The 27,500-nt window shown below is 43.8% G+C and overlaps 2 protein-coding genes across 6 annotated transcripts in view; one reads left to right on the top strand and one right to left on the bottom strand.

Moving 5' to 3' along the window:
• The window catches only part of sh3kbp1 (SH3-domain kinase binding protein 1), a 29,125-nt gene extending 22,656 nt beyond the window's left edge, over positions 1-6,469 (bottom strand). For all 5 annotated transcript variants that reach the window (XM_034559730.1, XM_034559733.1, XM_034559736.1 and 2 more), the window contains exons 1-2: positions 6,254-6,469; positions 368-525 (exon numbers count right to left, since the gene is read on the bottom strand). In XM_034559730.1, coding sequence (XP_034415621.1) covers positions 368-525; positions 6,254-6,257 — 162 coding nt within the window. In that variant the 5' untranslated portion in view covers positions 6,258-6,469. The remainder of the gene's footprint in view (positions 1-367; positions 526-6,253) is intronic.
• Positions 6,470-10,093: 3,624 nt separating this feature from the next.
• tfr1b (transferrin receptor 1b) lies at positions 10,094-22,425 on the top strand. Its single transcript, XM_034559956.1, has 19 exons — positions 10,094-10,158; positions 11,766-11,812; positions 15,069-15,270; positions 15,407-15,617; positions 16,152-16,289; positions 16,840-16,924; positions 17,029-17,151; positions 17,256-17,351; positions 17,437-17,576; positions 17,794-17,963; positions 18,071-18,190; positions 18,275-18,360; positions 18,461-18,524; positions 18,625-18,692; positions 18,779-18,846; positions 19,075-19,165; positions 19,287-19,514; positions 19,606-19,755; positions 20,135-22,425. The coding sequence occupies exons 2-19, from the start codon at positions 11,780-11,782 to the stop codon at positions 20,345-20,347; spliced, it is 2,286 nt and encodes a 761-aa protein (XP_034415847.1). The 5' UTR covers positions 10,094-10,158; positions 11,766-11,779; the 3' UTR covers positions 20,348-22,425.
• Positions 22,426-27,500: the final 5,075 nt, after the last annotated feature.

Genomic DNA, 27,500 nt, shown 5'->3' with positions numbered 1-27,500 from the left:
TCTCGTGGGTTTGAGGAGCACCTCTCGGGGGTTTGTGGAGCTCCTCTTGTGGGTTTGAGGAGCACCTCTCGGGGGTTTGAGGAGCACCTCTCGGGGGTTTGTGGAGCACCTCTCGGGGGTTTGAGGAGCACATCTCGTGGGTTTGTGGAGCACCTCTCGGGGGTTTGAGGAGCACCTCTCGGGGGTTTGTGGAGCACCTCTCGGGGGTTTGAGGAGCTCCTCTCGGGGGTTTGTGGAGCACCTCTCGGGGGTTTGAGGAGCTCCTCTCGGGGGTTTGAGGAGCTCCTCTCGGGGGTTTGTGGAGCTCCTCTCGTGGGTTTGAGGAGCGACCGAGAGCGAGAAGAGTAAATGTGCTGTGACAACTCACCCTGACAAAGTTATCCGGGAACAGGCCCCTGCGTCCGCCCAGCTCGCCCTCCCACCATCCTCCATCGTCCCGCCGTATGTTCACGATGACGTCGCCCACCGCCAGGCCCAACTCGTCGTCCTGCTGAGCCTCATAGTCGAACTCCACCACGGCCTCCACTGGGCGACCGAGAGGAGAGAGGGAGAGGGAGTGTGTTAAACCGGCTTTTTATTGACTCAAAACTGGAAGTGGAAGACAAAACACCTTACAGCTAATGACGCACAACAAGAACAACAACAACAACAACATTACTGTTTATTATTGTAACCACGGCGACAAAGTTCAACCGTGATTTTGACCGCCTTTGAAAGGAATTAGACGATTTACATTTCTTAATGGACGGACGGACGACATATTTTGCCCTTTGATTTGAACCCGTTGCAAAGAACACTTGCAAACCTTATTTATTTTAGATATTTTATTTATTATTTCTATTTTATTTTCCTGCCTCACAGCCTTCTCCTTCTTTTGGGATAGCACGACAGTGTGTAGCTCTGTGTGCTTGGGAGCGTGCACGAGGTGCATACGTGCACGCTCCCTCCACTGCGGCCAATAATGCCAACAAAATGGCTTTATTAACTATCTGTCACTTTTAATTAACTGTTCTTTAAAGCGACGTTTTGTCACATGTGGTATTCTCAGGCTGCAGACTTGTCGTAAACAAATTAAAAACAGGATAAAAATAAAATGTAAATAAACTTCTTATCGCTAAAGGCGATAAGGAGCGTAACACTGCGCACGGCTTGCTGCACGAGGCCGTAAACAAGGCCAGATAGGAACGTACGTTTATCGTCTGCCTCGTCGCATCTAACGGGGGGAAGAGAAGTTATCGTGCCCTTTATGGGCCGCTAGGAAGTGCTTCAATGTAAAATATGATAAGAGAAACGTCTCTAAATGTCACGCGAGCACACAAAAGAAAACACACCTCGTACTGTACTGAATTTGTCATGTCACATAGCTTTCTTGACTCTAAACCTTGGCGTGTGGGCAGCTAAAGGAGGGGGAGTTTTTGGGGGTGTGGGGTAACCATGGGAACAACAGCATAAAAGGGGTAGCTCTGACTCACTGGCTTCCTCCCCTCACTCACATACGTGCGCTGCAACAAGTTGTTTCACACTCAACTATGTAACGACCCAGAAATGAGGAAACTGGCCCGGAAACGACCCCGTGACCTCGTGACCCCGTGACCACGTGACCCCGTGACCACGTGCGATGGATGAACGCCGAATACGATTTTTTTTTATATGTGACAATGGAATAGATGCGAACCAGCAATGCGCGTTTTAAAGTAACGTAGTGCACTGCAAAGCAATATAAAAAATATTGTTTTAAAAAGCCAGCAAAGTTGCATCAATTAATTTATATTTTTTATTTCCTGTTAAGGCACCAAAACCATCAATGAATTTATCCTAAAAAAAAAAAAACATAAATGAATTTATCCTAAAAAAAAAAAAAAATAAATGAATTTATCCTAAAAAAAAAAAAACAGTAATGAATTTCTCCTAAAAAAAAAAACATTAATTCATTTATCTTAAAAAAAACAAAACATTAATGAATTTATCCTAATAAAAAAACATCAATGAATTCATAAAAAATAAAAAAAACATTAATGAATTTATCCTGATAAAAAAAACATTAATTTATCTTTTAAAAAACAAAAACATTAATGAATTTATCCTAATAAAAAACATCAATGAATTTACCCCTCATAAAAACCATCAATGAATTCATCTTTTTAAAGCCTGATATAACTCCATTCTCATCCAAAAGCTAAAGTGAGTCACACGCTGTAGTTTATCTTGACTCACACATGCAGCGTCCAGCGGCTTTAAATAAATACTCAACTAAATTCACAGCTGAAATTAGCCCTCAAAAAAATACATATTTCCCTCCTATTCAAGTAATGTTTGCAAATAAACACAAAAGGGGGGTGGGGTGGAGGGGGAAGTGCACGCGCACCACATTGCATGCTGGGAGCCGATCTCAGTGCGATAAGCCGAATGCTGATAAAAAGGCCGCTGAAAAGCAGGCGGACTTAACACGAGGTGTGAATGGAGGAGCAGCTAAGGAGCTAATTAGTCTCTTTCGGCTCGCTGTGGCGATTTTACGGCCTGCTCGTTTACGTCGTGGTTCAGCCTCGTTAGCTGTAACGTCCTCCTGGGTTTGTCCAGCTGCAAACAACAACAACAACAACAACGTGAGCGACTGGCTGATGAAGGAAGTTACAACATCAGCTGTTGCGAATGTTAGCCATTCGGCAGACGGACTCAAACAAGACTCCCGAATGAACGCTGCTGCTCGATGGCGCCACGTGTTTGCTAGCGGGTGCGTGACTAAATGAAATAGGCGTATACGTCTGGATAGAACGGGTGGGAGAAAGCAAGAGGACATGTTTGGACCTCACGGAGAACCTTAACGTTTGAGCTGTAATAGGTGTGGAAAAGCAAAAACTAGCTTCATGCTAGCTCACTCATCCCCGTTACCCACCCACACATCCAGTTGTAGCCTCACAGCTAGCAAGCTAGTTTGAAGTATGGGCTACAAATTTATATGAATATATACTATATTTTAGTTGAATCAAATTAAATAAGAACTAGCTTCATGCTAGCTCACACATCCACGTTACCCACCAACCAGTTGTAGCCTCACAGGTAGCTAGTTTCAAGTATGGTCGACAAGACTTTAGTTAAATCAGATTTAATAAAGACTAGCTGACGCCAAACAGACTTAATGCTTCACCAAACTTGCATATAGTCATTGTTTGAGTCATTTTTGCTTCTCAAATATGATGATTCTCTGATTCATTTCATAGCATTAATGACGGCACATTATAATAGAACAATATGTCACTTGGGCAAGTTTACTGGGGGGTTTCTAGTTTATGCCGTTTGGAAGACCAAACGATGAATCGAGAAATCAATCAGCTCGTTGCAGCCTAATAAACACCTTGTGAAAGGCCTAAAGTGACGGACAGGCGGCCTTCCGGGAAGATAAAACACCAAATATCTCAAAGTCTGCAGACAAAAAAAAAAACGCCCACTCAAGTTGTTCGAGGAGCAAACACGGGGAACCGAGATGGAACCGTGGCGTCCGCCGAGCAGCTGCAGTCAGTTTAGATAAGACACACACACACACAGACACACACACACACACACACACAGCCGACGTCAGCTGACGTGTTTAGTTTCCCGTGGAAGCCAGCTGACGACGAAGTCTGTAACACATTCACGCCTCCCACTCCGACCGCGGACCAGACCGCAGACTTCAGCACATTCTCCCGCATACAAAAAAGAAAAAGGAAAATTCCAACTATTCTCCGCTCAGCTCGTCGCTCTGTTGCCAAGTGTGTGTGTACTCCCTCCCAGAAAAACTCCCAGAATGCCTTTTGGATGACCCCCAGATACGATCTGTGTGTGTTCATAGAGACGCAGCGACATGCGGGAAAAAGATGTCTTCGTATTTCTTTTGATGTGAATGTTAAATTCTGAAAAACTGCCGCATCAGCAGAAATTGCAGAAAGCCCGGAAGGAAGTTCGGACTTCATTTTGTTGAAAGAAAGGAAATAACCAAAACAACGAAATACGCCCGACAACGTAACGTAAAACAACGTGAAAAGGTTCCTTCTGTATTTTAATTCAAGCTCTTTATTTAATATCAATACGCGGTTTATTTGACCCGATGCAAATGTTCTTCCGTAGAGTACGAGGCCTGTGATGTTCCACAAAGCCATCGTGGTCATGGATGTATCCAGCGCAACGCCACCGTGACCTCTGACCTCTGGAGGGAGCAACCGTTGTTGTTCATGACTTAAAAGAAGGGCGGGCGTGGTGGAGGAAGACCTAACGCAGGACTTTCACCCAGGAGACCGCCGTTTGTGTTGGAAACCAAATGTAAACATTGACTTTACGTGAGGTTGTTTTGCTTATTACCTAACGTTACGCAAGAAGAATCCGCTACGGGTTGTTGTTATTTATTTACGGTAAATACTACTTTAACACAAACCATTGAGACCATGAACTTGTGTTTACGATGTTTACTGAGTCATTTATATAGACTTCTATACAACCAGAGGAGTCGCCCCCTGTTGCAGCTTTAACACATGAAGCATAGACTTCTATACAACCAGAGGAGTCGCCCCCTGTTGCAGCTTTAACACATGAAGCATAGACTTCTATACAACCAGAGGAGTCGCCCCCTGGTGGTCAGGAGAGAGAATGCAGCTTTAACACATGAAGCATAGACTTCTATACAACCAGAGGAGTCGCCCCCTGGTGGTCAGGAGAGAGAATGCAGCTTTAACACATGAAGCGTAGACTTCTATACAACCAGAGGAGTCGCCCCCTGGTGGTCAGGAGAGAGAATGCAGCTTTAACACATTTCTTCTGCGCTAGATTGAATATTTCCAACAACTACAACTGAACATTATAACATGCTTTGTTTAAATTGTACAGGTGTGCCTAATAAAGTGGCCACTGGGGGAATATATTAAATTATATAGTTTAAAAACAACTTATTTCTCCTCTACAAATGCCATGGATGGATCAACCCACTTTGGCCCCGCCCTCGAGCATCACCGCCATCATTCTGTACATTAGTTAACCTTTTATGAAGGGATATGAACCCTGGGGATGTAACATATGAATATATAAAAATAGGTTTAGCTGAGACCTTGTAATTTGCATTCCATAGTCTAATCAGCGGTGCACATTACAGCCAATTCTGCAATTAATTAAGCAACCGCAGTAGCCACACAGTGGATCTGATATAAAGGCCCGTGGGGGGAAATCACCTGCTTTTCACGGTTTGTCATCCAGCCTTGACGGTTGTTTACAAGTGTGTGGTTGTGTGTGTGTCTGTGTGTGTGTGTGTGTGTGGTTGTGTGTGTGTGTTTCCCTTGAGTCTTGCTGTGCATTGTTTGTTGACGTGCACGAGAGACAGAGAAGCCCAAGAGGACATTCTGTTAATTGTTAAATTATCCAAAGGAATGCAGATGAGGACAAAAAAAAAGTAGCATGACCAATAAAAAAGGGGGCGGGGCTAGTATAGCCGACCACTTCCGGCCCTGCGCTAACTGGGAAATAATTGGCAAATGTCCACATGCACTTAATTGATCGATTACTCGCACCAGCAAACCGATCAGTCTGTGTGTGTGTGTGTGTGTGTGTGTGTGTGTGTGTGTGTGTGTGTGTGTGTGTGTGTGTGTGGAGCAGCGCGGTGAATGATGGTGAGGATGAGAGGAATGCCACAGTAAGGCCTGTTTGTTTCACACACACACACACACGCACGCACGCACACACACACGCACAGTGCAACACGATGGGCCAGACAGACACGGGGTGGATGTAAACGTGTCCACATCTGCAACTCCTCAACGTGACCCGCAGAAATCCCCCCCCCCCCTCTCCCCCCAGAAATCGCACCCACGCGCAAGCTTTTTTTTTTTTTTGAATAACGATGAACAACGATGAATAACCATGAATACCATTAATAACCATGAATAACCATGAATAACCATGAATAACGCATCTGGACTTTCCAAACAGCTCGGCGATGTCATGAAGCGACGTCAGAGCAGAGGTGAGGTGAGGTGGAGAGGGGAGGAAAGGAAAGGAAAGGAAAGGAAAGGAAAGGAAAGGAAAGGAAAGGAAAGGAAAGGAAAGGAAAGGAAGGAAGGAGAGAAGCGCGCATCTGGACCGGGCGTTGATTCCTGCGCATCCAGATGCGCAGAGGCGCCGGAGGATGTTTTTTTGGACGGAGGGTGGAGGTGAGGAGGGGGGGTGGAGGTGAGGAGGGGGGGGGGGGCATCCTCTAAAGTAAAAGCACGCCAACACGCGCGCCGCATCTCACCCATTGATGTGTCCCGGTGTGCCGGTTGAGCTCCTGCAGGCTGCTCGGTAACGGGAAGCTGGTCGAGTGAGCCCAGAGCTCCGCTAACGCAGCGCAGAACCGGGAGGAGCGTCGGATGAAACCATATTCCTTCCTCTTTCTCTCTCTCTCTTTCTCTCTCACTCTCTCTCTCTCTCTCTCTCTCTCTCTCTCTCTCTCTCTCTCTCTCCCTCTCTCTCTCTCTCTCTCTCTCTCTCCCTCTCTCTCTCTCTCCCTCTCTCTCTCCCTCTCTCTCTCTCTCTCTCTCTCTCTCTCTCTCTCTCCCTCTCTCTCTCTCCGTCTCTCTCTCCCTCTCTCTCTCTCCCTCTCTCTCTCTCTCTCCCTCTCTCTCTCTCACTCTCTCTCTCTCCGTCTCTCTCTCCCTCTCTCTCTCTCCCTCTCTCTCTCTCTCTCTCTCTCTCTCTCCCTCTCTCTCTCTCCCTCTCTCTCTCTCACTCTCTCTCTCTCTCTCTCTCTCTCTCTCTCTCTCTCTCTCTCCCTCTCACTCTCTCACTCTCTCTCTCCCTCTCTCTCTCTATCTCTCTCTATCTCTCTCTCTCTGATGACACGGCACAGGAGGCAGAACGGAAAGGCGCATATGAACAAATATCTCTCTCTCTCTCTCTCTCTCTCTCTCTCTCCTTCGTTGCCTTCAGGTGCACCACGTAAAAGTCCGACTTTCTCGGTTTGCTGTGCCCCCCCCCCCCCCCCCCCCCCCCCCCAGCCTGCATTGGGAGCAGATAGCGGTGAGCTGCTGCCAGCATGCTACAACATGGTCGTTTAATTAGATTATCTTAATAATTGTATATGTTCAAACTGAATAAACACACTACTTTTCTCATTTACCACAACGCACACGCTAATTATAGATGGCTCTCTGTATTATATAAGTATAACAAATAAATAAGTTGGTGACTTGTTTGTCTTGGCCCTCTAGAGGCTGCATGGGGTATGACAAGTGGCTGTGCCTGGTGTGCCTTGTGGTGCTTAATTGGAACAAATCACATCTAATAAATCATCTGCTGATTATTTTACAGATTCATTTATTCATTTTTCTCTCGCCAGAAAACAAGTGAAAGTAAAAACACTAAATAAATCCAGTTTATTATCACCTAAGGTTAAAAAATAATCAGCTCACCAAATTTGATTATCAAAATAGTTTCAGATTAATTTGGTGTCAATCGACTAATTGGTGAGCAGATATATTAGAAACGAGAAATATGAGACAATAATAATACAAACCATACAAAAAATACAAAAGACAGGATGCAAAGTAAGTAAAGCAATACTAATAATGACAAGATACGTTGTAAATACAGTTTTATTTTAGAAAATTAAATTTAAAAAATGAATACAACGCATTTAATTTATGTTTTAATTGTTTGTAATTTCTTCCACGAGAATTGTAGGAATATGTCAAACATATTGTGTATTGTATATTTTATTCTGCTCTATATGGTTCAAATGACTCCAATAAACAAGTAAATTCAGTGTCTTCTAACTTCTCTCATTCGTGTTTCATGAAGAGCATCCCTATTTCCAACAGCATTTGAAGGTAGCATCCTTCTGAGCTCGTAGCCTCGCACCTGTGTGGTCCAAATCTCGCGATAACAAAGTCTCCACAGGCAGTACACCCCGACATGGCACTGAGAGGGGGTTCCGGCTCCATGTGCAAAATGGACATTGTTCATCTAATAGTTTCAGGGAAAGTTTAAATCAACAGACACCCTTTATATAATAAAACACACACACACACACACACACACACACCGTGCTACTCCCTGCAGTGATATTGTCCCCTCTGGATCTGACTACACGAAGGAGGGGGGGGGGGGGATAATTAATGTGCTGGCAGCAGCAGGGTGAGTTTAGATTATTACTATTATTATGATATCCTCACAATCAGCTGTCACGTGGAGTGCAGTGACAGAACAAGATGCTGCACAGACCATAATGAAGATCCGATGTGATGGAGTACAGCAGAGAGAGATTAAAATGTCATTCATATCATCACAGAGAGAGATGATGCACGCCTGACCTTGGACTGCGTTGGACTGCGTTGTGGTGTGTGCTGCAGCTCAGGTGACTCATTGTGAAATGCAAAAGAAAAGAAAGGAAGAACAAGCTCCCTGTGGGCGTGGAAGTGTGTAAAAGATGCAATATTCATCATGACAGCATCTGAAATGAGAGTTGTTTTGGGGGTTGCCTGTGTTGTTGTTGTTGTTGTTGTTGTTGTTGCACCACCATGTCTCCAAAGTGTCCCTCAACCCTCCAACGAACCCACTGTGGAACCTAAAAACGGTGAAAGACGTGGTTCATCACGAGGAGCCACGCGCATTGCCATCTGGTGCTGCTGCTGCTGCGCGTGCAGCAATGGCCTCGAGAGACACACACACACGCACACGCACACGCACACACGCACACACACGCGCACACACACATTGTTTCCTCACCCGGAGATGGAGGTTTAAGGTCTCCGGAGACGAGGTGACACCGTCTGGAACAGCAGTGCTACTGCACCGTGTGCTCTGCCCCATATGCAATGTCACCACCTACTGTACATGTGGACAACACACACACACACACACACACACACACACACACACACGCACACACACGCACACGGTCCCTCCCTTGGATATACAGTGTGAGTTATTTTGCATTTAGGGACTGTATGAACATTAATGTGGCTGAACATTATGTTTTTTTATGGTTCTGCATATTCGGTAAAGAGAGAATTTTTATTGTATTTTTAATTATACTCATTCATTTTATTCAATTACCTGTTTACAGTACCTCAACTGTTGTTGTTGTTGTTGTTGTTGTTGTTGTTGTTTTTAACAGTAAAACAGCTGTACGGTGTTCATGGTTTTACTGATCCAGTGAATTGTGGATTGCTTATGATATATTAAAAAAAACGCAGAGTTACTGTAATGGTGCATTCACATGTAATCAGGAAAATGGAAGACATGCAGACCTTCTGGAGCGCACAGGAAAAACAAACAAACAGTGGGATGCGATAGTAACACGCACGACGATGTGTTGCTACGACGATGGAATAAAATCAATACAATTATTTCGGGTTCTCTAATTATTCTAGTAATTTATAAAGCTGTAAAATGCAGTTTTCTCTCAATATTTTATGAAACTCTCTTTTTGTTTGATGGAGCTACATACATCCGGTTTTATATATATATATATATATATATATATATATATATATATATATATATATATATATATATATATATTTATATAATATATTTAAATAGTTAAACCGTCTAATGTTGAACCGGCGTTCTCTGTTAACGTCCTGTTAAACGGGAGCAAAAATATCACAAAAATATCTCTCTTCCTTATTATTGTGTCACGTTAATATTATTATGGCTCGTACTCCAAAATTGATAGGTTCATTCCATCACCTACATCCACAACTCTACATACATTTAGCTAATAATATATATTCTATTTAATATTAATCTTGAAATTTAATTTAATTTAATTAGATTTAATTTAATTTAAAATCATAACAACATTGTTGTCTTTAAATGACGTAAAGTGTTACACTCTCCGGTGCACTAGGGGGCGATATGCGCCCTGAACGTTGGTTTGTCGTCCGCCATTAAATTAAAGACGAAAACGGGGAGGACGGGCCAGTAGGCGGAAGTGCCCTTCCTAGCAAGCCCCGCCCTCTGCAGCTTTCCAGCGCTAGGATTGGCCAGGCGTCGACTCCCGACCGAGCCACTCGTAACCTGATTCGTTCGCCTCATTCACCCTGACCAATGGGCTGTCGCTACGTCACTACCGCGAGGCGGGGTCGTTTCATGAGGAGCAGCGGCTACTTCTCGCTAGCAAGGAGAGACGCGAGGTGTCCGGGCGGCAATAAGGTGAGACAGCTGACATTGACAGACCTTTTTAATTCATTTATACGTTATAAAAGCAGCTCACGGTTACTCGTTGAGCTGCATTGCCTGTGACGCGAGTCTTCCCCCCCTCGAACGAAATAAAACGGGCGTAAAACGATTAAAAAAACGGACTAAACACGTACAAATAATGCTATAAATGTCACCTGTTCTGCGTCGGTGCATTCAAACGATTAGCTCGTTAGCTTAAGTGATGAGGAAGTGTGGAGGAATATTCTCTTCCTTTTCAGATGTGATGCAACCTTATGTCGCCACTCAAACGGGTTCTCCACTTTCCATTGTCACCTGTGAAATAACAATAATATTTAATGAAATACGATTATTTAATTTGGTAAATATTTTTAATTTTTAAATTTTTCCATCCCAATCAATCTGCAAACATTGTTGGTAATTTTTATTTAATAATTTTATTTATGTTTCAAGCGATTTTATTTGTGTTTTCTGATGGTATTTAACTGGATATTTTTCTGACGTTTAAGTAAAGTAATCGACACACTGAATAATAATTATAATGTATCCTAATTCAGAAAATAAATCGACTAATTATTGATCAAGAACGCCAATATTTGCACATTCTCGCATCTCAGAATCTTTAGAATTTGTATTTTTATTATTCCATAGTAAAACATATTTGGTAATTGTGAGGGTTCAGCTGATGGAGTGATAATGTGGTGAAACTGCTTCTTAAATAAACTCTGATTTCCTGGCCTTTTTTTAATAAAAAATAAATAAAACCAGAAAGCATTCGACAAAATCTTGATAATCTGAATGTTTAAAAAAAACAAAATTCCTCTTGATCATGAACCCGTAGCTCTGTAATGAGGAAGTGGCTGACTGGTAATCGTTAAACATGCGGCTCTATGAGGAAGAAGACTGACAACCACAGGTGTGGTTGACAGTTGGAACGTACGCGTGTTCTTCAGGCTCTCCGACCGGCGTGCGAGATGAACTGTTTTTTTTAATTTGCCTGCACTCCCTGTTCAAATTGCTTATATAACACATAAGCGATGTGAGAACACAGTGTCGCGTAAACAACGGTCTCATGTTTCATTTACACACTAAATGAAGAGGAAACCGGTCTCAGGATAACAAAGTATGACACACACACATCAGACCGACAACAACAGCGTGTTGTCAAGTATTTATTGAAGTTAGTAGTATATTGAACAGGCATCAACAGAGCCACCTACTTTGTCCTTCACTCTCGTCCTCAGCGTCTCAACCACAGCCTCCCGAACAGGAAGTGCATTTTACAGCAAAGTCATCCGTGTTTAGTCTTTAACAACATCCCATAATAGGAACGTGACAGAGGCTAAGGGATGGAAATGTGTGTTTCCTAGTTAGTCGACGTGGTCCTGAGAGGCCTGACTCACGGCACGCCAACAAAACCAGTTAATTTAAACACCAGATAATCTCGCACGCCGGCGTCGGACGTGTTGACGGATGAAACACGGGCCTCGGCGCCGTGATGTGGAAACAATGCTCGAAGGTCACTCTGAAGGTCACTCTGAAGGTCACTCTGCATGTTCTCTGCACCTCATCTTGCCTCCCCGCTCTCTTTGTCTCTGCAGAAGCAGCAGCAGCGATGGATCGAGTGAGGTCTGCATTTAACAGGATGGTAAACGTTTGTTACTTCTATTTAAACTTATTTAATCTTTTTAAACTGTTTCTTTTTAACTATTGAGGGTGGACCTGGGAACCCTGAAGGAAACAATAAGTTAAATGCATCAATCTGATGAAGTTTCAGAGCAGAAACAAGAGGTTTACTCTTGTCTCCCGTCTCTAGATTAAAAGTGAGCCCTACAGCAGGTTCACTCTTGTCTCCCGTCTCTAGATTAAAAGTGAGCCCTACAGCAGGTTCACTCTTGTCTCTAGATTAAAAGTGAGCCCTACAGCAGGTTCACTCTTGTCTCCCGTCTCTAGATTAAAAGTGAGCCCTACAGCAGGTTCACTCTTGTCTCTAGATTAAAAGTGAGCCCTACAGCAGGTTCACTCTTGTCTCTAGATTAAAAGTGAGCCCTACAGCAGGTTCACTCTTGTCTCCCGTCTCTAGATTAAAAGTGAGCCCTACAGCAGGTTCACTCTTGTCTCCTGTCTCTAGATTAAAAGTGAGCGCTACAGCAGGTTCACTCTTGTCTCCTGTCTCTAGATTAAAAGTGAGCCCTACAGCAGGTTCACTCTTGTCTCTAGATTAAAAGTGAGCCCTACAGCAGGTTCACTCTTGTCTCTAGATTAAAAGTGAGCCCTACAGCAGGTTCACTCTTGTCTCTAGATTAAAAGTGAGCCCTACAGCAGGTTCACTCTTGTCTCTAGATTAAAAGTGAGCCCTACAGCAGGTTCACTCTTGTCTCCCGTCTCTAGATTAAAAGTGAGCCCTACAGCAGGTTCACTCTTGTCTCTAGATTAAAAGTGAGCCCTACAGCAGGTTCACTCTTGTCTCTAGATTAAAAGTGAGCGCTACAGCTGGTTCACTCTTGTCTCTAGATTAAAAGTGAGCCCTACAGCAGGTTCACTCTTGTCTCTAGATTAAAAGTGAGCCCTACAGCAGGTTCACTCTTGTCTCTAGATTAAAAGTGAGCCCTACAGCAGGTTCACTCTTGTCTCTTGTCTCTAGATTAAAAGTGAGCCCTACAGCAGGTTCACTCTTGTCTCCTGTCTCTAGATTAAAAGTGAGCGCTACAGCAGGTTCACTCTTGTCTCCCGTCTCTAGATTAAAAGTGAGCCCTACAGCAGGTTCACTCTTGTCTCTTGTCTCTAGATTAAAAGTGAGCGCTACAGCAGGTTCACTCTTGTCTCCTGTCTCTAGATTAAAAGTGAGCCCTACAGCTGGTTCACTCTTGTCTCTAGATTAAAAGTGAGCCCTACAGCAGGTTCACTCTTGTCTCTAGATTAAAAGTGAGCCCTACAGCAGGTTCACTCTTGTCTCTAGATTAAAAGTGAGCCCTACAGCAGGTTCACTCTTGTCTCTTGTCTCTAGATTAAAAGTGAGCCCTACAGCTGGTTCACTCTTGTCTCTTGTCTCTAGATTAAAAGTGAGCCCTACAGCTGGTTCACTCTTGTCTCTAGATTAAAAGTGAGCCCTACAGCAGGTTCACTCTTGTCTCCCGTCTCTAGATTAAAAGTGAGCCCTACAGCAGGTTCACTCTTGTCTCTAGATTAAAAGTGAGCACTACAGCAGGTTCACTCTTGTCTCTAGATTAAAAGTGAGCGCTACAGCTGGTTCACTCTTGTCTCTAGATTAAAAGTGAGCCCTACAGCAGGTTCACTCTTGTCTCTAGATTAAAAGTGAGCCCTACAGCAGGTTCACTCTTGTCTCCTGTCTCTAGATTAAAAGTGAGCGCTACAGCAGGTTCACTCTTGTCTCCCGTCTCTAGATTAAAAGTGAGCCCTACAGCAGGTTCACTCTTGTCTCTTGTCTCTAGATTAAAAGTGAGCGCTACAGCAGGTTCACTCTTGTCTCCTGTCTCTAGATTAAAAGTGAGCCCTACAGCTGGTTCACTCTTGTCTCTAGATTAAAAGTGAGCCCTACAGCAGGTTCACTCTTGTCTCTAGATTAAAAGTGAGCCCTACAGCAGGTTCACTCTTGTCTCCCGTCTCTAGATTAAAAGTGAGCCCTACAGCAGGTTCACTCTTGTCTCCTGTCTCTAGATTAAAAGTGAGCGCTACAGCAGGTTCACTCTTGTCTCCCGTCTCTAGATTAAAAGTGAGCCCTACAGCAGGTTCACTCTTGTCGCTTGTCTCTAGATTAAAAGTGAGCCCTACAGCAGGTTCACTCTTGTCTCTAGATTAAAAGTGAGCCCTACAGCAGGTTCACTCTTGTCTCTAGATTAAAAGTGAGCCCTACAGCAGGTTCACTCTTGTCTCTAGATTAAAAGTGAGCCCTACAGCAGGTTCACTCTTGTCTCTTGTCTCTAGATTAAAAGTGAGCCCTACAGCAGGTTCACTCTTGTCTCCCGTCTCTAGATTAAAAGTGAGCCCTACAGCAGGTTCACTCTTGTCTCTAGATTAAAAGTGAGCCCTACAGCAGGTTCACTCTTGTCTCCCGTCTCTAGATTAAAAGTGAGCCCTACAGCAGGTTCACTCTTGTCTCCTGTCTCTAGATTAAAAGTGAGCGCTACAGCAGGTTCACTCTTGTCTCCCGTCTCTAGATTAAAAGTGAGCCCTACAGCAGGTTCACTCTTGTCGCTTGTCTCTAGATTAAAAGTGAGCCCTACAGCAGGTTCACTCTTGTCTCTAGATTAAAAGTGAGCCCTACAGCAGGTTCACTCTTGTCTCTAGATTAAAAGTGAGCCCTACAGCAGGTTCACTCTTGTCTCTAGATTAAAAGTGAGCCCTACAGCAGGTTCACTCTTGTCTCTTGTCTCTAGATTAAAAGTGAGCCCTACAGCAGGTTCACTCTTGTCTCCCGTCTCTAGATTAAAAGTGAGCCCTACAGCAGGTTCACTCTTGTCTCTAGATTAAAAGTGAGCCCTACAGCAGGTTCACTCTTGTCTCTAGATTAAAAGTGAGCCCTACAGCAGGTTCACTCTTGTCTCTAGATTAAAAGTGAGCCCTACAGCAGGTTCACTCTTGTCTCTTGTCTCTAGATTAAAAGTGAGCCCTACAGCAGGTTCACTCTTGTCTCCCGTCTCTAGATTAAAAGTGAGCCCTACAGCTGGTTCACTCTTGTCTCCTGTCTCTAGATTAAAAGTGAGCCCTACAGCAGGTTCACTCTTGTCTCCTGTCTCTAGATTAAAAGTGAGCCCTACAGCAGGTTCACTCTTGTCTCTTGTCTCTAGATTAAAAGTGAGCCCTACAGCAGGTTCACTCTTGTCTCCCGTCTCTAGATTAAAAGTGAGCCCTACAGCTGGTTCACTCTTGTCTCCCGTCTCTAGATTAAAAGTGAGCGCTACAGCAGGTTCACTCTGCAGCCGGCCGAAGACGGGGAGAGGCACATTGAGGTCAAACTGTCGGAGGACACCACCGAGGTCGGGGACTCGGCAGGGGGATCCCCGAGCTTCAGACCGGCACCTCGACGTCAACCACGAACTACCGTCTGCTACCTGGCCCTGGGGACCCTGCTGATATTTGTCACCGGTGTGTGTGTGTGTGTGTCTCTATCTCTATATCTGTCTCTGTCTCTCTGTGTCTCTCTGTCTCTCTCTCTAAGGGGGAAGGAGGACATAAAGAAAAGCTCCTTTTAGTCTGAACGTGTCCCGTTTTGTCCCTCCAGGCTACGTGCTCGGTTACATCAGCCACCGGGAATCAGAGGCGGAGAAAGTGAACTGTGGCGAAGTGCCGGAAACGTCCGGCCGGCCGCTAGAGACGCCGGCCGCGATGGACACCGCGATGGACGCTCAGATGGACGCTCAGATGGACTGGGACGACGTCGCCCAACTCCTCACGCAGAAACTCACCAGCCAGGCCTTCGCCAAAACTCTGAGGTACGCTGTGTGTGCACACACACACACACACACACACACACACACACACACACACACCTTTATGTCAAGAGAAAGGAGAACACGCCTCACTGTACACACACACCACACCCGTCAATCAAACAAACCAATTCATTAGCAAGTAAACACTTCTAGTTAAAAAGAACGAGAATAGTCCTTCCAAAGTAAATCTTGGTCTCAAGAGCCTTCAACTTCCTGTGAGGGGGAATAATATCTATGATGATATGGATGACGCCGAGACCTGGAGAAACTTCCTCGGCCGAGATCTTTTTATTTAATTTTAGCTGCGATCTTCTTCTTCTTCTTCTTCTTCTTCTCGCAGACGACCTATTCATTGTTTTTTTAACTCGCCGTGAGTGAAGGCAAAGACGCGATTTAGAACGTTCGCCACACACACAAAAAGTTGAGCGAGAATAAACCACGTCATTAAAAAATGGATCATCTATAACTACAATGTGCATGAAAAAAGGGGGTAATAATCTTCATGGCCACTTATTATTTTTTTTGTCTCCGCAGCGATTTCGATTCGCCGAGACGTTTGGCAGGAAGTGCCGAAGACGTCCGCCTGGCGAACCGCATCTCTGATGCCTTCAAGGACGCGGACATGAACCCCTGGACCGACGTCCACTACGTGCAGCTGCAGAGGCCCGACAGGTGACCTTCAAGCCCAACGCACTACGATCATCTCGCTTCCTGTCGGAACGCCAACTCAACGTCCATAGGGGGGGTTGGACGTCTGCATGTTCCCGATTGGCTGGTTGTCGGTCTGCATGTTCCCGATTGGCTGGTTGTCGGTCTGCATGTTCCCGATTGGCTGGTTGTGGGTCTGCATGTTCCCGATTGGCTGGTTGTGGGTCTGCATGTTCCCGATTGGCTGGTTGTCGGTCTGCATGTTCCCGATTGGCTGGTTGTCGGTCTGCATGTTCCCGATTGGCTGGTTGTCGGTCTGCATGTTCCCGATTGGCTGGTTGTCGGTCTGCATGTTCCCGATTGGCTGGTTGTCGGTCTGCATGTTCCCGATTGGCTGGTTGTCGGGTCTCCACCCAGAGTATGATTTTTAATTAATGCTTATTTTTGTGGGTTGAAACCAGGCGAATGGGTAACAATAAAAAGTGCTCATTGAAAATACACTCGAGTAAAAAAAAACACTCTTAACTTCTCATTAACGAAAACAATTATTGATATTGAAACTTTTGATCTGCAGCGTGCGTCCGAACCGCGTCCTGTTTGGTTCCGACGTCTTCAAGCCTGCAGGGTACCTGGCCTACAGCGCTAACAGGACGGTTCAGGTGAGGCCCGCTGGCATAGCTCCTCCTCTTTTTTTTAATTTATTTTTAAAAGTCTCTTGAGGTCCCGGTTGACTCACAGCTGTTGAACCGCTCCGCGTCCGCAGGGCAAGCTGGTCTACGGCAACTACGGCCGGCCCGAGGACCTGGACGTCCTGCAGAACAACGACGTCGGGCTGAGCGGCGCCGTGCTGCTGCTGCGAGCCGGAAAGATCAGCTTCGCGGAGCAGGTGACGGCTCCGTCCGCCTCGTATCTTTTTATTTTATTTATTTGTTGTTGTTGTTGTCGGGACCTTCTCTAAAAAAAAAAAAGCTCTGCCCGTGTTGCGTTCAGGTGGAGAACGTCGCCTCGAAGGGCGCCGCCGCTGTTCTGATCTACCCCGACAGTCAGGACTACGACTACGTGGCGGACACGGCGCTCTACGGACACGTGAGTCTGCGCGCTCGTCGTCGTCGTTGTTGTTGTTTGCCAGTGAACCGCCGAGCAGGTAAAGCGTGAGTCTGTCCTCGTTCAGGTGCACCTGGGTTCAGGAGACCCCTACACACCTGGATTCCCCTCCTTGAACCACACGCAGTTCCCCCCGACGAGGTCCTCCGGTCTCCCCAAAATCCCGGCCCAGACCATCACGGCCACCATGGCTTCAGCTCTTCTGCAGTAAGGACACACACACACACACACACACACACACACACTCTTACTTATTAATACATTTCATATGGATATAAGAGTCTAACATGTTATTTCTATTGTCATGTTTTGATATAAATATACATAACTATATAAATAGACTTAAAGCATTAATTTTATCTCTCTCTCGCCCCTCTCTCTCTCTCGCCCCTCTCTCTCTCTCGCCCCTCTCTCTCTCCCCCAGTAACATCAGTGGTCCTGAGCCGGCCGCCGCCAGCGGTTTTAAAGGCGGCCTGGCGTCGGTGTCTTACTCCCTGGGAGGCGTGGGGAACGTCACCGTGGAGGTGAACAACGTTCTGGTGAACACGGAGATCCACAACGTGTTCGGGGTCATCAAAGGATTCACCGACCCTGGTGTGTGTGTGTGTGTGTGTGTGTGTGTGTGCCTCATCAGACCAGTTCATCTCCATCGTACATGTGACATAACGTGTGTGTGTGTGTGTGTGTGTGTGTGTCTGCAGACCGCTACGTCGTACTGGGAGCTCAGAGAGACGCCTGGGGCAAAGGTTACGCCAAGGCCACCGTGGGCACCTCCGTACTGGTGGAGCTGGCCAGGGCGGTTCACCAGATGGTGGAGAAAGGTAACACCTTTTTAATATATAATATAACACCTTCAGTTACGGGAGTTGCAGTTTAATTTTCAATGATTTTCTTGTTTTCTGCAGACGGGTTCAGGCCCAGGAGAAGCCTGGTGTTCGCCAGCTGGAGCGCGGGAGAGTACGGCAGTGTTGGCGCCACCGAGTGGCTGGAGGTGAGAACTACAATGCTTTTTTAAAAAAATTTTTAACTTGCAATAAAAATTAATTTAAAAAAAAAAAATCATCTTTAATGTTCTTTCTTTTTGTTCTCAGAGTTATATGTCCTCCATCGACAAGCGTGTCGTCAGCTACATCAGCCTGGACGGCGTGGTCATGGGTGAGTCCGGGGACACGCCCCCTTTACACCTTGCAGGCTTTTTTTTAAAACCTTTTTTTCCAGTGATTGACAGTCGGATGAATTTACCTCCTCCACAAAGGTCGTGGGAGCTTCATGGCGTCGGCGAGCCCGCTGCTCTACAGCCTCCTTGAGAACACGATGAAAGAGGTAACAACAACAACGACGACAACAACAACAACAACAACAACAACCAGTGGCGTTTGCATTCGTTTACGTTCTCCTCGTCCCCGCAGGTGAAGAGCCCCGTCGGGTCCGGCTCGGTGTTCGAGATGGTGGGAACGAAGTACTGGAACGCCCAAATGTACGTAGAGTTCAGATTCATACACTTTTAAGAATTAAAATTTTTAAAGAAGCCGCAATTCTCAAACCTCACAAGTTAAATGGAAATGAATAAAAGTCTTTTTTTTTTTTTTTTTTTTAAATAAGATGTTTGCTTATTTTTTTAAAGTTCTAATAAAGAAATACCTTTTTTTTATTTTTGGCTATATAGAATAAAACAAGTATTTTTGTTTCTTCTTTCCGTGTGCAGGCTGAAGCCGATGTCCCTCGACGACCCCGCGTATCCCTTTCTGGCCTTCTCTGGAATCCCCTCCGTTTCTTTCCACTTCATCTCTCCGAATGTGAGTCTTCGACACAAAAGAACACGTCTACGAACTGATCACAGAGCAGTTGTTGATTAACACAGTTCGCTGACATCTCCTCTGTGCTTCTTGTTCTTCTTCTCTTCACGCGCGGCGACAGACCGAGGCCTACCCGTACTACGGCACCGACCTGGACAGCATGGATCACCTGGCTTACCAAACCAACCATCGCACCGACGAGATGGCGGTGGCGGCGGCCCAGTTCGCCGGCCGCGTGGCGCTGCGGCTCGTCCACGACCACCTGCTGCGCCTGGACGTGAGCCGGTACGGCGACGTGGTCACCGGGGCCGTGATCCGGGTCTACAGGCGCGTGCAGCAGCTCATCAAGGTCGGCGTTGAAAAGACGGCGATGCGTTTTACTTTTTATTTTTTTTAAATGTATAAACGCGCTCATGTTTTGTTCCCCTCTTGTTCGGTAGTCGGGGCAGCTGAAGGACGTGAACGCCAACTGGCTGAACCGCGCACGCGGCGCCTTCCAGCGCGCCGCCAGACGCGTCAACAACGACGTCCGGAACACCGACTTGACCGACGAGGCCGCCTGTCGGATCCTCAACGACCGCATCATGACGGTAAGACGCACACACTACACTGTGTGTGTGTGTGTGAAAGACACAGACTGATTAATGAAGTGTCTTAATTATCACGATTTAGCATATTTTCTGGTAGTTGGATAATTAAATGTAATTATTGAATGATTATTAAACCTTGTCTGTGAATTAAATGCTTAACAAATTAAAAGTGCAAATTCAATGAACACAAGTTCCAGGTGAAATTATGAGAGTAAAAATGATTTCCAGTAATCCACTGACTGTATCGCCGTATATGAACAATACTCTTCTATTGATAAACGATCATAACGTTACCTCAGACTGTCGCACAGTGTCCCAGTTAAAGATGCTAACGATGCTAACGATGCTAACGATGCTTCGTCGTGGTTTATCGTTGCAGGTGGAGCACACCCTCCTCTCTCCGTACGTGTCCCCCCTCGAGACCCCCTTCCGCCACCTCCTGCTGGGTCGCGGCGCCCAGACTCTGGGATCCGTCGCCGAGACCACCGACATGGAGCAGCTGCACACGCAGCTGGCGCTGGCCACCTGGACCCTGCAGGGCTGCGCCAACGCCATGGTGGGCAACATCTGGGACATCGACGAGGAGATCTAGAGAGTGTGTGCGTGTGTGTGTGTGTGTGAGTGTGTGGTCGAGGTAAGCGGAGGGAGGAGCACCAATATCAGCACTTAAAGCACAAGCTGTCAATCAGAGGTCAAAGCCCCGCCCCTTTTTAAAAACAAGCTGTATCCCAACAAAGATCCAGGAGGAGATGGAAAAGTGTAAAAGGCACTAAACTATGAAACGACTTTAAAGCACTTGTATGCTACTGACTCCGCCTCTTCTCCTGCCTCTCTACTCCTTCCTCCTCTACTCCTTCCTCCTCTCCTCTACTCCTTCCTCTCCTCTTCTCCTTCCTCCTCTACTCCTTCCTCCTCTCTTCCTCTCCTCCTTCCTCCTCCTCTCCTCCTTCCTCCTCCTCTTCTCCTTCCTCCTCTACTCCTTCCTCCTCTTCTCCTTCCTCCTCTTCTCCTTCCTCCTCTTATCCTTCCTCCTCTACTCCTTCCTCCTCTCCCCCTTCCTCCTCTACTCCTTCCTCCTCTACTCCTTCCTCCTCTCCCCCTTCCTCCTCTCCTTCCTCCTCTCCCCCTTCCTCCTCTTATCCTTCCTCCTCTTATCCTTCCTCCTCTTATCCTTCCTCCTCTACTCCTTCCTCCTCTCCCCCTTCCTCCTCTTCTCCTTCCTCCTCTCCCCTTTCCTCCTCTTATCCTTCCTCCTCTCCCCCTTCCTCCTCTACTCCTTCCTCCTCTCCCCCTTCCTCCTCTACTCCTTCCTCCTCTCCCCCTTCCTCCTCTCCCCCTTCCTCCTCTCCCCCTTCCTCCTCTCCCCCTTCCTCCTCTACTCCTTCCTCCTCCTCTTCTCCTCTCCTCCTGCCATCTAAACACTGGGTAAACCTTATTTATTCTTATTTATCAGTGGCAGCGCCCACTATAAAGTTCATTTGTCTTTTATACGACGTTATCGGGAGCAGTGTCTTCCATAATTATGACGGTTATACCGTCCGATCCTCCGGCAGCATCTGCTACAGAAACGACTCCCTGACGTCAACGCGGAGCCCCGAAGAAACAAAGATACATATTTATGACCTTTATTTTGGGTAGTTTTTTGTTTTTTCTTGTGGCGAAATTACTTTAATTTAAAAGAAATTAAGACTTGCACTTGGTGGCAAAATAAACATTAAATTAGTGGAGAAAAAGAAAGAAAAAAAACAAAAACACAAACGTTATAAAAATCTTTTTTTCGGGTTCATGATTTACAAGAAAAGCCATTTAAGTTGCACAGTGGGGGAGTTTATAGTACGATTAAGTTATCGGGAGCAGCGTCTTCCATAACGACGAGCAGTGATGGTAGTTTTTGCCTACCAGTGTGTGTGTGTGTGTGTGTGTGTGTGTGTGTGTATTTATCGGGAGCAGTGTCTCTCATATTTCACTTGGAAGAGTGGAGCAACTTATCGGGGACAGTGTTTCCCAGAGTTTTATACTTGACATTTTCACTTTTTTTTTTTTCTTGTCTTCTTCTTCTTTATATTCTTTCCTCACGTTTCTGTATCGCGCTTCAACTCGATATCGCATCATGTGACTCGTTTTCATCCATTACAGTTGGAGACAAAACGGTCCGCGGTGTTTTATTTGCTGCATCACGCCCTCATTGTACCGGATTATAAACCTTTCAAAGGATTTTAGGGGGTTAAAGCAATGTGTGCGTTTTTGTTTTTCACGGTTTTGTGGGTGTATGTTTCTGATTCCTGATATTCAATAAGCCAGCTAGTGGTTTTCCCCAGAATATAAGATATTAAAACGCCTGTAATTGCTCCTAAAAAGGTGTTTAACCCGATTTCAAACTCCAATATAACATTGACATCTTTTATTTTAAAACACTCCAGACTAAATGTCAATGTGTCCTATTTTTAAGATGATTACATGTTTGTTTGAATCCATTTCTCCTGGTGTCACTTCTGTTGTGCTTGGTACTGTTTTTGCCCGACAGGAAGTTACAAGAATAAAGTTACTTCATCCATTTCCTGCTCACTGTAACTTAAAAAAAAAAAAAAGAATATAACGCCTGTTTCAAATCATATTTCTGTGATCTCCGCGTTCAGTAGAAATAATAAAACCTTTCAGCATCCAGTAAAACTGTCTGATTTTGTTGTTTCTGTCACAGTGAAGAACATAACTCACCAGAGGAGGCACGGGTTGCTTTCTGTGTGGTTCAGATCCTTTTATTTATCAGTCAATGCATTCTTGTCTAAAGGTTTTTATTTTTATTTTGCATACAGCAAAAGTCAAGTTTGCATCCTTCTTTTAAAAAAGAAATCTAACGACATGACAGCATGATTGTTATACTTCTGCTGCTCTGCTTTTCAGATTTAAAAGCACAATTTGCACCCAGTGGTTTCCAAAATGTTCCCCCAGAGAAAGAAATGCTTCACACATATTGAACGCGCACATCTTCTTTATTAAAAGAAGGTATTATATATATAAATAAATAATCTGTGCAAGTTTTTACCACTGGATTTAATGGGCTATATAAACGGCATGAAAATAAAGTCAAATTAAATAATATCTAAATAATTCACTTTTTAAAAAAAGAATACAAAGGATGAGATATTTGTACTATTTTTTTTTTTTAATTAAGAAAAATCTCACTTTAAGAGCAGGTTTTATTTTGAAGCCCGAAACCGGAAGTGCGAGAGAGCCGGCCGCGCGTGTCTGTCCCCGCTGGGTGACGCGCGCTCCATCCCGACGCGGGCGAGAACAGCGATAACGGGACAACCGCTGAATTGAACCGGACCCCCTCCGGTAAGAACACGAGCCGGGCTGCTGCAGCCGAGAGGGGGGGGAGGGGGGCCCGCAGCGAGGACCGGCCGGAGGAAGGGGCCCGGCCTCCCGCAGAGCCCGTCTCACAGGTCGGTGTCCTCGGGGGTCTTTTCTTCATCCTTCTGGCGGCTCGTTGCACCGAAAGCCAAAAAGATGTCAAGAAATGAAATAAAGTTGATGCGTTCAGGGACCGTGACGGTGATGCGTTCAGGGACGGGGCCAGGTGGACACTTGACGTGCCCTCGGGGCTTATCGGCTTTAGAGCAGCCTGATCATCGACGAGCAGCTGTTTACTCCACATGGTAAACAAACACAACAACAGGCGTGGAGCTGTGTACTTATTGATATGTGGAGGTGGAAGGATGCCTTCACTGCTCAGAGCTGATCTGGAATCAGATCTTAAATCACGCACGTGGTACCAGACTACAGCCAGAATCACATTTTATGTATTCAGTTAATTGTTCAATTAAATGGTCTTTTATTGTCTTTTATTCTGCAATGTGGAGGTTTTATTTTGAAGTCTTGTGCACACACACAAGTTCTCAATAACGATCTGATTTAACTCCTTCCTCTGAAGTAAAACAGACTTTCTGCCTCTCTGTGTGTGTGTGTGTGCGTGTGTGTGTGTGTGTGTGTGTGTGTGTGTGTGTGTGTGTGCGCAGATGTGGGGTCTCTCCGTGCAGGTGACCTCCAGGTGACCTCCAGGTGACTCCTGACTGCAGCTTTAAACTCCTTCTGATCCAACCAGAAGACGTCTGCAAGGTGAGACCAGTTGAACACACACACACACACACACACACACACACACACACTGATAAACTGATAAACCAGTAAATTTTAATTTTAAGAAAAACAGGAACATATTGTGCAATATCACATCTTTTAACATCATGCAATATTATATTTTTCAATATCATGCTCATTATTGTGTTTGTATTTTACTTTCTATTAGGCACTGGTGCTAGTATTACATATATATATATATATAAATCTCAATATATATATATATATAAATAATATACATACACACACAAACACACACACACACACACACTATTGTATTTAATCTTTGTTAATTTGGTAAACTATTTTTTTTAACCTTACTCTTATTGTCTATTCTGTTCTTTTTTGCCCCGCTGTCAGTATAACTCATTATTCATTATAACTCATATATAACTCATTATTCATTATAACTCATATATAACTCGTATAACTCATTATTCATTATAACTCATATATAACTCATTATTCATTATAACTCATATATAACTCATTATTCATTATAACTCATATATAACTCATTATTCATTATAACTCATATATAACTCGTATAACTCATTATTCATTATAACTCATATATAACTCATTATTCATTATAACTCATATATAACTCATTATTCATTATAACTCATATATAACTCATTATTCATTATAACTCATATATAACTCGTATAACTCATTATTCATTATAACTCATATATAACTCATTATTCATTATAACTCATATATAACTCATTATTCATTATAACTCATATATAACTCATTATTCATTATAACTCATATATAACTCATTATTCATTATAACTCATATATAACTCGTATAACTCATTATTCATTATAACTCATATATAACTCATTATTCATTATAACTCATATATAACTCATTATTCATTATAACTCATATATAACTCATTATTCATTATAACTCATATATAACTCATTATTCATTATAACTCATATATAACTCGTATAACTCATTATTCATTATAACTCATATATAACTCATTATTCATTATAACTCATATATAACTCATTATTCATTATAACTCATATATAACTCATTATTCATTATAACTCATATATAACTCGTATAACTCATTGTTGTTATTGTTTTTATGTTCTTCTCCTTTTTGATCAAACTCTTCTTCATCATATGTGACGCTGGAGGAAATCACTTAAAGCTTTAAAAGGTTTCATTTCATTTAATTTAACTCCTCGGCCTAACTGGAAGTCTAAATCATCATCATCATCATCATCATCATCATCATCATCATCATCAAACATGAGCCTGACTGCATCTCGCTCCGCTCGCCACTGAACCTGAGCTAAACTTAGCCATCCTATCTTTAGAGCATCGCCCTGTAAACACACACACACAGACACACACACACCTACACACACACACACAGACACATACACACACCTACACACCCACACACACACACAGACACACACACCTACATACCCACACACACACACTTACACACACTTACACACACCTACACACACACACACACACCTACACACCCACACACACCCACACACACCTACACACCCACACACACACACAGACACACACACCTACACACCCACACACAGACACACACACCTACATACCCACACACACACACATGCACACACACACACTTACACACACACACCTACACACACACACACACACACACACACACACACAGACACACACACACACACACACCTACATACCCACACACACACACACACACACAGTGACGATGGTCCAACGGGTTTAAAGCTATTTGCGTTCATTCCTCATATTATTCCTCTTCCTATATCAAATAAACAATTCAATATTAAGTAAATGAAACGTGTAAATCAATTACATTTAAAAAAAAATTAAAATGATAAATAATAAAAATGTTTTAGAAAAAGGTCATTATTAAAATAAATAAATTAGTACCATTTTAAAGATAGATTAAAAAGAAAGAAATTAATTAATTGTGTAAAAAGTTATTTTATCATTACTGTTCTTTGATTGGATTTATTTCTCAGTATAATTAGTAGAAATTAGTTTTTCCCTTTATTAAACCTTTAAAAATAAACACAAACAAAAGAAACCCTCCAAGACCTTGAATCTGTATTCACTTGTTTATTTGACCAGAGTATACTTTCCTATTTATTTACTCCATTATATATATATATATATATATATATATATATATATATATATATATATATATATATATATATATATTCTACTGGTCTACGTTGACATTCATGAAACAGAGAAGAGAGAACTCAAATGCAACTTTATTATAAAACATTGGATTATCATATTCATATTTTTGCATGTCTTCATTGATACGCTGCTCTATGACGTAATAATGCAGTCAGCTTACACACACACACACACACACACACTCACACACACACACACACACACACACACTCATACACACAAAGTAGCTGCAACATTAAACAATCTGTTATACATTTCCATCCGTTTAGCTGCTGGTAATTAGTAAGCGATGACATTTATGATCAATATCTGATAAGCACACATGCGCACACACACACTCAGCGCACGTGCACACACACACACTCAGTGCACGTGCACACACACACTCAGCGCACGGCAGCGACTCAGAGCTTCAGCGTGTGCTCACACACACACACACACACTCACGATTATCACGCAGCGGGAATAAAATTAAAATAAATACTAAACATCAATTTTCACATTTCTTCTTATCGTGCAATTTCCTTAAAAAGCTTTTGTTCGCAACACAAAAGGTACGTTAGTAACACCTGCATCGTGTTCATGTAATGTCCTCATAAATATACACACTCGCTTTAGTGTTATAATAATACAGCATCTTATGAGTACATTTTCATAAAAACACGTGTCCCTGATTTTACATCACTTCCTTAACGGCAGGAAGGCATTTACAGTGTCTCACACACACACACACACACACACACACACACCTACACACACTAGTAGATGTGAACATAACTCTCCATCATAAAGGTAGAAAAGACGGTATTTAGATAGTTTAGATGTGGGAAAGACTCTTTTTTTTTAAACTGAGGTCAATATTTTCTCTTTTACCTAAAAAAAACATTTAAAATATATTTTCCTTGATAAACAGTGGATCTGATGTTGAAATTAATACATTAATTTGTTAACATTTTTGTTTATTCATCATTAATTGATAAATAGTTTATTCTAAAATGTGGCTTTCATAATGTTCCAGGTCTCAGTTATGTTTTAATATTACTTGTTTTATATATTTATGATAAAAGCATTTCTTTATAAATGGTCCTGAAATCATTTCAGAGCAGATTCTTCTGGAAGTTCTTCGTCATCTTTTCCTCTTTTTAATAAAGTGAAGCTGGATGATTATCTGGTGGAAGTGAAGCCAGATGCATTCTGGGAAGAAAATCACTGCGATCTCTCTTTGGTCATTCAGTCCATCTGTCCATTCTCCTCCTCCCTCCTCCCTCTCACTCCTCCATCCCCCCTCTCACTCCTCCCTCCCCCCTCTCTCTCCTCCCTCCTCCCTCTCACTCCTCCATCCCCCCTCTCTCTCCTCCCTCCCCCCTCTCTCTCCTCCCTCCTCCCTCTCTCT

This window comes from Cyclopterus lumpus, chromosome 20 (assembly GCF_009769545.1).
Source record: "Cyclopterus lumpus isolate fCycLum1 chromosome 20, fCycLum1.pri, whole genome shotgun sequence".
NCBI lineage: Eukaryota > Metazoa > Chordata > Actinopteri > Perciformes > Cyclopteridae > Cyclopterus > Cyclopterus lumpus.
Note: the sequence above shows the minus strand (reverse complement) of the source record. Positions and strands in the feature narration are given on the sequence as shown.

Excerpts from the sequence above, each read along its gene's own strand:
- tfr1b (XM_034559956.1), top strand. The coding sequence starts at position 11,780 with ATGGATCGAGTGAGGTCTGCATTTAACAGGATG. Across the intron at positions 15,618-16,151 it reads GCCTTCGCCAAAACTCTGAG|CGATTTCGATTCGCCGAGAC; the intron begins GTACGCTGTGTG and ends TTGTCTCCGCAG. Across the intron at positions 16,290-16,839 it reads CAGCTGCAGAGGCCCGACAG|CGTGCGTCCGAACCGCGTCC; the intron begins GTGACCTTCAAG and ends TTTGATCTGCAG.